The 14,803-nt window shown below is 38.5% G+C and overlaps 1 protein-coding gene across 2 annotated transcripts in view; it reads left to right on the plus strand.

The window, feature by feature from the left end:
* The window catches only part of Ccdc50 (coiled-coil domain containing 50), a 76,500-nt gene that overhangs the window by 35,502 nt on the left and 26,195 nt on the right, over nucleotides 1–14,803 (plus strand). For both annotated transcript variants that reach the window (XM_060370160.1, XM_060370161.1), the window contains exon 5: nucleotides 10,841–10,958. In XM_060370160.1, coding sequence (XP_060226143.1) covers nucleotides 10,841–10,958 — 118 coding nt within the window. The remainder of the gene's footprint in view (nucleotides 1–10,840; nucleotides 10,959–14,803) is intronic.

Genomic DNA, 14,803 nt, shown 5'->3' on the forward strand with positions numbered 1-14,803 from the left:
TGGTTTTGATGCCCCCATTTTCCCTCATTCTGGCAGTTATCTAAAGCTTATATTTTTAGGTATCTTCATTCTTAAATTAAAATTTTCTTTCCTTGAAAACTCATGATGATTGGAGGACAGAGGTGAAAACCTGAAGGGAGAACTAATTCTGACACAATCCTGTGCAGTGTAAATGTACTCCTAAAGTGCTGTCTTGAGATTCACTAGAGTGTTCCCTCTGGGAAAGAGTGGAGGGTTGCCTGGGGCTGCATTAGTGGCTGTCATAGAGCACTGAGCTGCATGCCCTGTATTATTCTCCTGTGTTTTGTCACTTGTTGGATCAGGGTTAGGGTGTGTGTGTGTGTGTGTGTGTGTGTGTGTGTGTGTGTCTGTACGTATGTTTATTCTCTCTCTTATTTCCGACTGGTTTCCTCTTTCTCCTCTCCTTCTATTCCCCATGGTGTCTCTCTCTCTCTCTCTCTTTCTTTCTCTCTCTCTCCACTCCTTCTCCATTTCTATTCAGAAAAGGGCAGTCCTTCCATGGATTCCAACCAAATATAGCATATCAACTTGCAGTAAGACTAGGTACTTCCTCTCATATTGAGGCTAGACGAGGACACCCAGTGGGAGGAAAGTGTCCGGAAAGCAGGGAACAGAGTCAGAGACAGCCCCTGCTCTCACTGTCAGGAGTTCCATGAGAAGCTCAAGCTGCACACACAACTGTAACGTGCAGCAGTCCTTTGCAGGCTCCTTGCTTGTTGGTTCAGTTTCTCTGAGCTTCCTTGAGCCCAGGCTAGTTGAGTCTGTAGGTTTTCTTGTGGTGTCCTTGACCTCTCTGGCTCCTACAGTCCTTCCTCAACCTCTTCCCCAGAATTCCCAAATTGCCCAATGTTAGACTGTGGGTCTGTGCGTCTGTTTCCAGCAGTTACTGGGTAGTTTCCCTGATGAAAATTGGGCTAGGCACCAGTCTATGAGAATAGCAGGATACCATTAGGAATCATTTTCTACCCTAGGTCTCTGGTCTGTTCAGAGATTACTACCCTGTAGGCAATATCCGGTTTGGGCTCCTTCTTGGGCATGGATCTCAAGCTGGACCAATCATTGGTTGATCACTCACTCAATTTCTGCACCATCTTTACCCCAGCATATCTTTTAGGGAGGACAAATTGCAAGTGGCTGCAGTTTGTGGCTGGAAGTGATGCGTGGTTATGGGAGATAGACAGCTCAGGCTCTGTATTCCCCACTGCCACAAGTCTTAGCTGGGGTCACTGTACTAGATTCCTGGGATTTTCCATTGTAGTAGGTTTCTAGCTTGTCCCAGAGACCCCTCAATCCCCACTCCCAGGTAGGGAGAGGATGGAGGTTAAGACTACTGGGAGAGACATTCATTCTAGAGATGTTAAGCCATGTCTTTCATATGAATGGCACTACAAAAGGGAGAGATGAGCTATAATAGCAAATGCACATTCTAACTAATATGCTTATCTTGTGGTCTTCTGTAAATGGATTGTTTCTGCAGATTTTCCCAAAGTAAATTAAATTAGAACTAATTGGGCTTGAGTTTAAAAATGGTTAATATTTCTTGAGGATGTGTGTGCCTATTTTGTTTCATAAAACAAATTCCACAAGGTTTATATTTTTTAATTTATTTTGTCTTTTTTTTTTTTTTTTCCAGAGCTGAGAACTGAATCCAGGACCTTGCGCTTGCTAGGCAAGCGCTCTACCACTGAGCTAAATCTCCAACCCCATATTTTTTAATTTAATAAAACGGTTGTCATAAAACAAAACTGAAGAGTCCTAGGTTGCAGAATCTTAACAGAATTATTTTATTCAGCTTTAAAAATGTTAAGATGCAGCAGGGCATGGTGACTCACACCCTTAATCCCAGTGCTAAGGGATGCAGGGCATGAGCATTCTGTGAGTTCAAGACCACCCTGGTCTACAAAGTGAGTCCAGGACGACCAGGGCTACACAGAGAAACCCTGTCTCAAAAACAGCAACAACAATAACAACAAACAAAGGCTGAGATGCATTTCTTTGTTTATTGGGAGCAATTCTGGTGACTGAACTCAGAGCCTTGGGTGTACTGCTTGGGATAATATTCTGCAGAGCTAAACTCTCACATTTTAGCAAGTTAACTACAGGGCATGTTAGGAGTGAGTGCTTTATTTAGGCTTGCTTGGAGGAACTGTTGAGACAGTGTGCTCTGTTCTGGATTATGTGTTAACAGGATCAAAACGACTGTTCATCTCAAAGGTGACTAGTTGATTGGCTGCATCCAGCTCAGTGACTAATACGAGATGCATTTATCTTGTTTGAGAGCAAAGCACTTTGTCTTCAGTCAGCACTGGGTGACTCAGGTTCAGTAGAGTTGGAAAACAGGACTCCCTTCTGGCTTATGACCTGTGGTGCAGTTGGCAGCCACTATTGAGTCCGTGTCCTTCTCTTTTTCAACTCTAGAAAACTATTTCTCCTGAGAGCTTACAAGTACAAAATATTTCGGGGTTAAGTACTTGACATATATTCTCATTTCTCACTGGATTGGCCAGCCAATGCAATTGTAAAAGAGGTCATGATTATTTTTCTTCTCCTGTGTCTCAAGGAGTGGACTGTGGCTACATTATCATAACGGCTGAACTCAATACCAGGAAAGTAATGAAAAGTTTCAAGAGTGTAGTTTCCTGGCAGTTGGTCCTGATTTTTTTTTAATATTCTTTTTAATTTTTAGAAGCAATATTTATGCTTACTGTAAAGCACAGCAGGTAGAACTCAGGAGCCATTCATGTTTCTTTCTGCTTCTCTACTCAGTACAGGATCTTTGTGTGTGTGTGTGTGCGCGCGCACGTGTGTGCCTGTGTGTATTTTACGTATATAAGTTGGTTGAAAACCATGTCTTAATAATATATTTAATATCTGAAACTGGACATTGACATCTATATCGTCATATTTACAAAACTGTAATTATGAATAATAAAAAATATCTGTTACAGTCATTTATAATTTTATTTTCTGATATTTGCATCTGACTGTTTTTAAATGTATATGAAACGGTTCTTATTCCTTTGAATGAGTTATTTCAAAGTTTTAGTAAAAGACTACTTATAGTCTTTTAGACATAATCAGAAAATTTCAGTAAGAAAAAAACGGTACTTTTTTGCTTTACATGTGCACTGTTAAGATCCGAGCACTTTGTTTTTCCCGTATTATAAAGAACTATCTCAAATCACTCATGTTTTCACCATCAGTTGTATGATGAGTTTCCTTGCCTTTGTTGTCTGAACCTTTAAGAACCTGATGGGGGTACGGAGCTTCTCCAGAAAAGTGCACCGTATGCATGGAAGTCTTCATGCTCTCTTAGGGGGCTTCTATTGGGCAGAGTATTAACATTCAGAATACTCTGCCTTGAAGGTCAGAACCGTTAATAACCTTTCAGCTCTTTCTGTAGTACAGACTATAGACCCTAAAGATTTTCAGGAGTGCCTGTGAACCACCCACTGTTGCAGTAAGTAAAAAAAAGTGAGTGGAGAACTATATAATGTTATTATTAGCCCTAAGATTATCACAGTGGTATTACTTAACCTACCATCACAAATAATGAGACATGACACCTGTCAGATTTATAATTGCCTTATTTACCTTGGGCCGGCAAATATTTCACTTACACTGGCTCAATAACCTCACCATTCATTTCACAGCCTCCATCCAATGCCATCTGCCTTAGTCCTTTTTTAATTAATTGATATATTTTTATTAGTTACAGTTTATTCACTATGTATCCTGGCTGTATCCCCTTCCCACATCCCCTCCCAATACCACAATACCTCCCTCATCTCCTCCAATGCCCCTCCCTAAGTCCACTGATAGGGGCGGTCCTACTATCTGAACCTAGCCTAACAGGTCTCATCAAGACTGGCTGCATTGTTTTTCTTCCGTGGCCTGGTAAGTTTGCTCCACCATCAGGGAGAGGTGATTAAAGAACCAGCCACTGAGTTCATGTCAGAAACAGTCCCTGTTCCCCATACTAGGGAACCCACTTGGACACTGAACTGCCATGGGCTACATCTGTGCAGGGGCTCTAGGTTATCTCCATACGTGGTCCTTGTTTGGAGTACCAGCCTCAGAAAAGACCTACTTTGCCCAGATATTTTGGTTCTGTTTCTCTCCTGTATAACTGTTGTACCCTCCAGGTCTTTTTATCTCTTTCTTCTTTCATTAGATTCCCTGCACTCTGCCCCAAGTTTGGCTATGAGTCTCAGCATCTGCTTTGATACCCTGCTGGGTAGAGTCTTTCAGAGGTCCCCTCTTCCCTGTTTTCTCCCTCTTCTGATATCTGTCTATTTGGCCCTTCTGAGTGAGGATTGAATATCTTACCCAGGGTTCTCCTTCTTGTTTATCTTCTTAAAGTGTACAAATTTTAGTATGTTTATCCTATATTATATGTCTAATATCAACTTATAAGTAAGTATATACTGTGTGTGTCTTTCTGCTTCTGGATGCCTCACTCAGGATTATCTTTTCTAGTTCCTACCATTTGCCTGCAAATTTCATGATATTTTTTTGTTTTTAATTGCTGAGTAGTATTCCATTGTGTAAGTGTACCAAAATTTCTGCATCCATTCCTTCGTTGAGGGTTGTCCAGGCGGTTTCCAGATTCTGGCTATTACGAATAAAGCTGCTATGCAAATGGTTGAACAAATGTCCTCTTATACTTGTGCATGATTTGGATATGCGCCTAGGAGTGGTATAGCTGGATCTTGAGGTAGCACTATTCCTAATTGTCTGAGAAAGCGCCAGATTGATTTCCAAAGTGGTTGTACAAGATAACACTTCCCTCCAGCAATGGAGGAGGGTTCCCCTTTTTCCACATCCTTTCCAGAATATACTGTCACTTGGGGTTTTGGTCTTAATCATTCTGATGGGTATACAGTGAAATCTCAGCGTCATTTTGATTTGCAGTTTCCTGATGACTAAGGATGTTGAGCATTTCTTTAAGTGTTTCTCTGCCATTGATATTCCTCTACTAAAAGAAGTCTCTGTTTAGCTCTATACCCCATTTTTAAAATTAGATTGCTTGATTTGTTCCTTTTTAACTTCTTGAGTTCTTTATATAGTCTGGATACTAGCCCTCTGTCAGATATAGGGTTGGTGAAGATCCTTTCCCTGTCTATAGGCTGTCATTTTGTTCTGATGACAGTGTCTTTTGCTTTACATAAGCTTTTCAGTTTCATGAGATCCCATTTATTGGTTGTTGCTCTTAGAGCCTATGCTGTTGGTGTTCTCTTCAGGAAGTAGTCTCCTGAACCAACAAGTTCAAGGCTCTTCTCTACTTTTTCTCCTAACAGATTTAGTGTGCCTGGTTTTATGTTGAGGTCTTTGATCCACTTGGACTTTAGTTTTATGCAGGGTGATGAATATGGATCTATTTGCATTTTTCTGCATATAGACATCCAGTTAGACCAGCACCAATTGTTAAAGATGCTGCCTTTTTTCCATTGTATGATTTTGATTTCTTTGTCAAAAAATCAAGTATCCATAGGTGTGTGGGTTTATTTCTTGGTCTTCTAGTTGATTCCATTGATCCACTATGGATCAGTGGTGTTTCTATGCCAGTACCATGCAGTTTTTATTACTATTGCTCTGCATTATAGCTTCAGTTCAGAGATGGAGAGAGCTACAGAAGATCTGTTGTTGTACAGGATTGTTTTAGCTATTCTGGGTTTTTTTGTTTTTCCAGGTGAGGTTGAAAATTTTTCTTTCAAAGTCTGTAAAGACTTACGTTGGTATTTTGATGGGCATTGTGTTGAATCTGTAGATTGCTTTTGGCAAAATGGCCATTTTCACTATGTTAATCCTACCGATCCATTAGCATGGGAGATCTTTCTATCTTCTGTTATCTTCTTCAACTTCTTCAGAGACTTGAAGCTTTTTTTCAAACATGTCTTTCACTAGCTTGGTTAGAGTCACACCAAGGTATTTTATGTTATTAGGGAAGGATGTTGTTTCTCTAATTTCTTTCTCAGCCCTTTTATCTTTCATATACAGGAGAGCTACTGATTTTTTTTTTTTTGAGTTAATTTTGTATCCAGCTACTTTGCTGAAGGTGTTTTTTAGCTGAAGGAATTCTCTGGTTGAATTTTTGGGGTCACTCATGAATACTGTCATATCATCTGCAAATAGTGATACTTTGAGTTCTTCATTTCCAATTTTTATCCCCTTAATTTCCTTTAGTTGTCTTATTTCTCTGGCTAGGCCTTCAAGTACTATGTTAAAGAGATAAGGAGAGAATGGGCAGCCTTGCCTTGTCCCTGATTTCAGTAGGAATGATTTAAGTTTCTCTGCATTTAGTTTGATGTTGGCTATAGGCTTGCTGTATATTGTCTTTACTATGTTTAGATATGTGCCTTGTATCCCTGATTTCTCCAAGACTTTAAACATGAATGAGTGTTGGATTTTTTTTTCAAATGCTTTTTTTTTTTTTTTTTTGGCATCTAAGGAGATTATCATGGGAGTTTTTCTCCTTCAGTTAGTTTATATGATTGATTACATTGATGAATTTCTGTATATTGAACCACCCCCTGCATACCTAGAATGAAGCCTACATGTCATGGTGAATGATATCTTTTAGGTGTTTTTGGATTTGGTTTGTAAGTATTTTATTGAGTATTTTTGCATCAATATTCATAGGAGAGATAGGTCTGAAGCTCTCTCTTTTTTTTGTTGGGTCTTTGTGTAGTTTAGGTATCAAGTTGACTGTTGCTTCATAAAATGAGTTTGATAATGTTCCTTCTGTTTTTGTTGTTGTTGTTTTGTTTATGGAATAGTTTGAAGAGAATTGGAGATAGCTCCTTTGTAAGTACAGTAGAATTCTGCACTGAAATCATGTAAGTCTGGGCTTTTTTTGGAAGGGATACTTTTGAAGACTGCTTCTATTTCTTTGGGCAATATAGGAGTATTCAACTTATTTTCCTGATCTTGATTTAATTTTGGTAAATGGAATCTATCACGAAAATTGTCCATTTCATTTAAATTTAAATTTTCAAATTTTGTGGCATATAGGTAAGACCTAATGATTGTTTGGATTTCATCATTGTCTGTCATTATGTTCCCCCTTTTATTTCTAATTTTGCTGACTTGGATAGTTTCTCTCTTCCTTTTAGTTAGTTTGGGTAAGGGTTTGTCTATTTTGTTGATTTTCTCAACAAAACCAAGACCAAGAACCAGCTCTTGTTGTCATTGATTCTCTGAATTGTTTTCTTTGTTTCTATAGGAATTCATTGATTTCGCTCCGAGTTTGATTATTTCCAATCTTGTACTACTCTTGGCTGTGTCTGCTTCTTTTTTTTTTTTTTCCTAGGGCTTTTACATGTGCCATTAAGTTGCTTGTATGAGATGTCCCAAATTTCTTTCTGGGGGTATTTAGTGCTATGAATTTTCCTCTTATCACTACTTTCATTTGTCCCATAAGTTTGGTTAAGTTGTGCCTTCATTTTCATTGAATTTTAGGAAGTCTCTAATTTCTTTTTGTATTTCTTCCTTACCAAGCTGTTATTGAGTAGAGAATTGTTTAGTTTTTATGTGTATGTAGGCTTTTTGTTATTTCTGTGTTGTTGAGGTCTAGTTTTAAGCCATGGTGGTCTGATAGTATACAAGGGATTATATCAATCTTCTTGTATCTGTTCAGGCTCGCTTAGTGCCGGCATATATGGTCAATTTTTTAGAAGGTTACATGAGGTTCTGAAAAGAAGGTGTACTCTTTTGAGTTTTGATAAAAAGTTCTGTAGACATCTATTAGGGCCATTTGATTTAGGGCCTCTGTAAGTGCCTTTATTTCTCTATTTAAGTTCTGTCTAGATGATCTGTCTGTCCCTTGGTGAGAGTGAAGTGTTGAAGTCTCCCACTATTGAGGTATTGGGATTGATGTGTGATTTAAATGTTATAATGTTTCCTTTACAAATGCAGGTGCTCTTGTAGTTGGGGCATAGATGTTCAGGATTGTGATATCTTCCTGGTGGATTTTTCCTTTGATGAGAATGATGTGTTCCTCCACATCTTTTTTGATTAATCTTGGTTGAAAATCTATTTTATTAGAAATTAGGATAGCTATCGCAACTTGTTTTTTGAGTGCCTTTGCTTGAAAAACATTTTCCAGCTCTTTATTCTGAGGTAGTGTTTATCTTTGTTGCAGAGTTATGTTTCTTGGATGCAGCAGAATGTTGGATCCTGTTTCAGCAACCGTTCTGTTATTCTGTGTCTTTTTATTGAATCATTGAGTCCACTGATGTTGATAATAGTGACCAATGAATGTTAGTTCCTTTTATTGTGGATTTGGTGTTACTGTGTTTCTATGCTTGTTTTAATTTTTTTGTTGTCAAGTTATCTATATCCTGTCTTTTCTTGGATATAGTTGATTTTGTGGGATTGCAGTTTTCCTTTTAGTATCTTCTGTAGGGCTGGGTTGTGTGTAGATATTGTTTAAGTTTACTTTTGTCATGGAATATTTGTTTCCTCCGTCTATGTTGATTGAAAGCTTTGCTGGGTATAATAGTCTGGGTTGGCATCTGTGGTCTCTTAGAGTCTGCATGACATCTGCCCAGGCCCTTCTGGCTGTCATAGTTTCTGTTGAGAAGTCTGCTGTGATTCTGATAGGTCTCCCTTTGTTACTTGGTCTTTTTACCTCGCTGCTTTGAATATTTTTTTCTTTGTAGATTTAATGTTTTGATTATTATGTGATGTGAGCAGTTTCTTTTCTGGTGTAGTTTATTTGGTGTTCTGTAGTCCTCTTGTATGTTAATGGACATCTCTTTCTTTAAGTTGGGAAAATTTTTTTCTATGATTTTCTTGAGAATATTTTCTGGACCTTGGAGTCTAGAATATTCTTTTTTGTCTATTCCTCTCATTCTTAGATTTTATCTTTTCAGGGTGTCCTTGAATTTTTGGATGTTTTGTGTTCTGATTTTACTTTTTCTTTGATAGGTGTCTCAATTTCTGCAATTGTATCTTCAGCACTTGAGATTTTCTCTTCCATCTCTTGTATTTTGTTGATGATGCTTACCTTTGTGGATCCTGGTCTTTTCTCTAAGCTCCAGGCTTTTCTCTTTGTGTTTTCTTTATTGATTCTAATTCTGCTTTCATGTCTTTCATCTGTTTGAATGTGGATTTCTGTCTTTCCATCATGGCCTCTATTTTTTATTTGTTTCCTCTTTAAGTGCCTCTTTTTGTGTCGCTCTTTCTTTGAGATTTTTGTTGGTTTCCTTTTTACGTGCCTCTAATAATTTAATAAGCAGAGGTTTAAATTCTTTTTCCTGTGTTTCTGATGAATTAAAATATCCATTGATTTTGGGCGTTGCTGGTGAAGCCATGATATCCTGGTTTTTGTTGGATGTGTTCTTATGCTGACCTCTAGCCATCTGCTTATCTGTAACCTTCGCTGTTTGTTCCTGGAGTCTGTATTTCAGAGTGGGTCCATCTGTTTCTGGAGTCTAGAATGTTCTCTAGGAAGATTAGAGAGGTCCACCAGTTGGAGAGTGGCTACTGGTGTTTCAGCAGTAGCTAAGGAAGGAAGGTCGCAAGCGCATGTGTGCAAGTATGGCTGTGTACGTGGAAGTGTGCCTTGAAGGATAGGGTGCTAGAATATGTAGATGCTGGGAAGGGTAGAGCTTAAGCGCAGAAGGCTGTGCTGGCACTGTTTGTGGGCGCAGTGCGTATGTGCAGGTGCCCTGAATACCTCAGTGTCCTACAGGCCTGTTGTACTATCCTAGTATTCAGGTCTGTCTGGGCTCCAGGAATTGTTTGCCTGGATTCCAATGGTAGACCCACAGAACAGGGACTTAAATGTTTAGAATGCTGTCACAAGGATTCCTATGTTACCACAGTGGGGGTATGGGTGGGAGGGATCAGATGTCTGGCTGCCAGTGTAGAGGGGCCCTGGATCTGGGGCTCTGCACACACTCACCAGAAGGTACCCTAACTCTCTCGCAGGCCTAATCATAAAGCACAGGGGTTCCCCCTGTTCTCTACTCTCAGCTTTGCACCTACAGGAGCAAATGAGAGTGTAGGAGAGGCGTTAGTTCAGTGTTGTCCATTGTTTGCCCATGGGCAGGGAGACCCATACTTGGAGCAGCTACCTCTGCCATTTTCATCACTGAGCATGGAGGTTTGTGCTAGGGCTAGCTGTCGCCTGCCACAGCTGCAGACCTGGTGTCCCAGTCCTGCTGCAGCATGGAGGTTCCTGCTTGGGCTAGCTGCTGCCCTCCCCAGCTGCAGAACTGGTATGCCAGTCCCACTGAAGCTACAGTCCTGGGAGGCCCGCCTCTGCCATCTCAGTCACTGAGCAAGGATGCTTGTGTTTTGGGCAGTGCTGAGCAGGGAGACCTGTGCTTGGGGCTAGGGGAAATACACAGGAGTTGAATATTTGCTACTTTCAGTCCCTGGAGACATCCACGGGTGATCTGGGTACTGTCCCAGCTCAGGGGTTGTTCCCTCTCGCCTAGGAAGCCTCAATGTCTATGTTATGGCTTCAGCTGCCCTTCCACTCACCAGTTTCAGAGTTTTGGGTCCTGTGCCCCTCAGATATGGTTTGCGCTGGTTGCTACCATCTTGGACTGCCCCCTGCTTTGATTCTTTTCATAAATTTACCTTGCTTTACGTTTTAATTAAGAAAAAAATAAAGCCTAGCTTGCATTTATGGATTATGTGTCCTTCTTGTGGAGCAGTCATGTTGGCATTTGAATGACATTTGATAAATGGCAGGTTGAAGAGCCTTAGACAGCAGAGAAGAGCTGACAGGAGAAAGTCTAATTCCATGTGTCAGCCTTGTTTATTCTATAGTGATATTGTTTTGTCCTCCTTTTTGTTTTTGTAGGACATAGCACGTCTTTTGCAAGAAAAGGAGCTAAAAGAAGAGAAAAAGAGGAAGAAACACATTACAGACTCTGCTGGGGGCAGCGCTTTTGGAGATAGCTACTATTATGAAGATGGAGGTAACAGCCAATGCCGGAATCCTGTCCTGTCCTTAGCCTCAGCCACAAAACTCCCTTTTCACTTGGTCCCTAAAATCAGCTGAGGATTCCAAGTCATGTCTTGTATCTCAGGCCCTGGGCGCATTTAGATTTGTAGCAGTATTCTATTTGATTTTTAAATTTATATTCTATTTTATTTTAATGACTGTATTTTGTATTTACATGACAGTCATCTTTTGACTTGGAACTTGACTATGGCTTTCCAACACCTATGCACTCTTACGTGTTGAAGCCATTGTGTGCTGTACTATTTTATAAGTACAAAATATGTGGTGTGGGAAATGGTGGGTGTGGCTCTGAACTTACCATTTTCCTCAGAGATGGCTGAGCAGCGTTGTGCATCAGTCATAGGTAAAAGAGCTTTCTTCTCCTCTCCTTCCTTTCCGATGACCTGCAGTACCAAACTGAAATTCTCTGTTGTTCTTGGTCTCGATGATTACTCTGCTGCTTGATTACCACAAAAATTAGTTTGTGAGGGAGAGTGCCATGGGTCCCATGTGTCTAGTGCCTGCTTTTCAGTTTGGTGGCGGTGATGGTGGTAGTGTGGACTGTCTCAAACGTGTGTTGGGAACAGAACATTTCCAAACATAAAACTTAGTTCAGCTCTTTCAGAAATTTGTCAAACAATGGAAATTTCTTCTAGTTTCATGCGCTACTGATTTTTGAGGTTTGATTTCAAGACTATGTTTCTAGGGATACCAGTGAACAAAACTAAAGACAACTTAGTAAAAATTCACAAAATGATCCTAGAGGGCCTTGAAAACTAGTTATCAGCTTCTTTAAAAAAATTCTGTCACATAAAAGTCAGTGTGCCTTTGCCTTTCATGAGCAGAGAGAATGCACAAAAACCTTATATATCATATATATGTATATATATGGCTAGATTATTGTACTTTGAGCATAATATTACTTACTCCCTTCCCCCACCCCTACCAACATGATTAAAATTGGTTAGCAGTCAGCTCTGTGGCCTGTTTGCGAAGTAGCTTGACTTTTTTCTCCATAAACTCTACTCTTCTTAATAGAGATATTCTTTATGCTCATCTTTCTTCTGAAATTATATATTACATCTTATACAAATAAAGAAAAATTCTTGCCAATGCATTTTATAGTGGGAACCAGAAAGTATAGTTATTTATTGTTCTTTAGTGTCAAATAAATATTAGAAATGCAGAATTTGGGGTGATGGTGGGTTTTGTTTATGTACTTTTAAAATCTGCTCTTGAAGCATAAATAGCTTAAATTGTTTAATGTGTGTTAGTGTTTGCTTTCATGCATGCCTGTGCACTACATGTGCCTGTGGAGGCCAGAAGAGGGTACTGGAGCTCCTGGAACTAGAGTTGCAGATGCCTGTGAGCTGCCATGTGGGTGCTGGGAATCAACTCCAGTCCTCTGGAGGGGCAACCAGTGCTCTTCACCACTTGAGCCATCTCTCCAGCCCCTTTGTTTTAAAGTTTTAAGTCTGCAAAACATTAGGATAGCAGAATGGTCAACTAAAATTCCCATTTTAGCTACCTGTATTAAAATGCTAATGCTAACTTAAGCAGGTACTGAAGCCTGTGTGTTTGGCTCACAGTACTGGTATCCTGAGGAAGCTTAATGGTAGGAGACTATTTAAACATTTTGTGGTGCTTTTTTTTTTTAAACACCTAAAATTATACTTATTTCAGTTACTTTTATAAAACTTGTAGAAAGTGGAATAAATGCTTGTTTCAAGGTATTGAGATAATATTAAGGAATAGGAAATGTTGGCTACTCTGAGCTAGTATAGACACTGGTATTTCTTTTGCCTTGGCTATAATATATGTTGTTGACTATTCAGTTCTCATTTATATGCCTCTGAGGTAGACAAGATTGGAGTCCATAGGGAGTATGATACTCAGTTTGTCTTACAAAGCATTTCTTATGCTCTGTGTAAGGATTCTTTCCCAACACTCATGAGCAATTCTTGAATTCTGCTTCTTTATCTTTTTTAGTTTGATTTTTTTGTCTTAATTATGTAAAAATCACAGTGTATCAGTATGCTTGTCCTTTCAGCTTTTGCTTTCAGCTTTAATTAATCTCAAAAATGATCAATTATGGCTTAGATTATACAATTGAAATTATCCAAAATCTTTGTGAAATGTTTGTAGAAAATTAGCATACATTATTCATTTGTGAATCCATGTTTTTCTTCAAAACTACTTGCCATGCATCACGTTCATATTTCTGATTGTTTCTTAATCTATGAATACCCTTTAAAGACTATTATTTCAGCTTCTTAGGACAATTTGTTACTTGACGAAATTATTTACTCTGACTTCCCTAAAAATGTATTCTCACATAGATTTTGAAAATATCAAATAATGTGATTTTGGTGAATGACTTGTGAACTTTAAAGTTTATTTAAAGTTTTATATATATATATATATATATATGCATTTTATTTTTAAAAATATTACTTTGAATGACAAACATGGAGACACACATTTAAAATGTAGATAAATTTGTATATATGTGTGTGCCATACATACCACACATAGATTGCCGCTGAAGGCATTAATTATATTTGCTAAATAACTGGTTCTCCAGAACATCCACGTTTCTTTCTGTAACTGGAAGGGGTTGGGAAGGGTTCAAGTAGAATCCCTCACTCTAGTCTCTCTTACTCTAGATTTAAAGATGCCGTCACAAGTAAACTATAGAAAACAAAACTGTCATTAATTCATCAATATTTAGGAGGACAGTTTTAAAAACTCACGGCATCAATAAATGCATGTTTAAACAAAAAACTTTGTGTTTGTTTTGAGCTTACTGATGGACTCCACTCATACAGCTCCATGAACACACTGCTGTAGACACTGTAGACCACCTCTCTGAATGTGGTCATCGTTTAATAGCTCATCAGTATTACATTAATTCTTTTCAGTAGACAGTTACCTATTGTGAAGACAGTTAATGGTAGTTAAAAGAGCAGGTGGTTTTATTATAAAAACCACTACATTTAACTTTTATTTTTATGTCAAGTGCAAATTTGACTGTGAACTATGGAGAAAATCTTTTTAAAAATATCTGTTGAAGAGAACATATTTTACTCTAGACCAATTCTGAAGGAAATTTCCTTTTCTTTAGGAAATGTAAAAAGAAACTGAGGTTGTTGAGTAGAAGCAATTTTATCAGTGTTGACTTTAGCGCATACTTTTCTTCTTTACATGCATACAATACTTTTACATACTTTTCTTTATAGTCAAATTCCTGGACACAACCAAAACTCCTTAAGTCTGTGTAATTATGGAAGCGGTTTCAGAGTTCAGCAAATGATTGATTAAAGCAAGGAACAGCTTAGTTTTCTGAGCATTTTTCTTCATGGATTAAGAATTTCTTCTTACTATTTCTGAAGAATAGAAAAATGCTTTTAGAAATACTACAATTACTATGGCCTTGTGAAGTGCTTATTAATTTGCTTTGTTTTTAGAATATGCTTGGACTTGATAAGATTCTATAAAAGCACCTATATATGTGGTGGGTTTTTTTTTTTTAAGCTAAGGAACTTTTATAGTTTATTCTTTACTTTTTTTGTATAGAAGACTCTGGATGTTTTTGAAATATATTTGGAAGATGACCCCTGTTAATATATTCCATATGACGTTCCATTTTTTTTTTAGCTTTTTCCTTGCCAAGGTCCAACTAAAATAAGGAACAGAATTACACCAGTATAACAAGTCATTTGTTCCTTAACAGTCTCCTCCACTGAACTAACATTCTCCTCCTTCCACATTGAGCTAGAACCTGGGCTTTCCCAGAAGTATCTGGGTATGTTTGTTTTG

Source organism: Meriones unguiculatus, chromosome 17 (genome assembly GCF_030254825.1).
Source record: "Meriones unguiculatus strain TT.TT164.6M chromosome 17, Bangor_MerUng_6.1, whole genome shotgun sequence".
NCBI lineage: Eukaryota > Metazoa > Chordata > Mammalia > Rodentia > Muridae > Meriones > Meriones unguiculatus.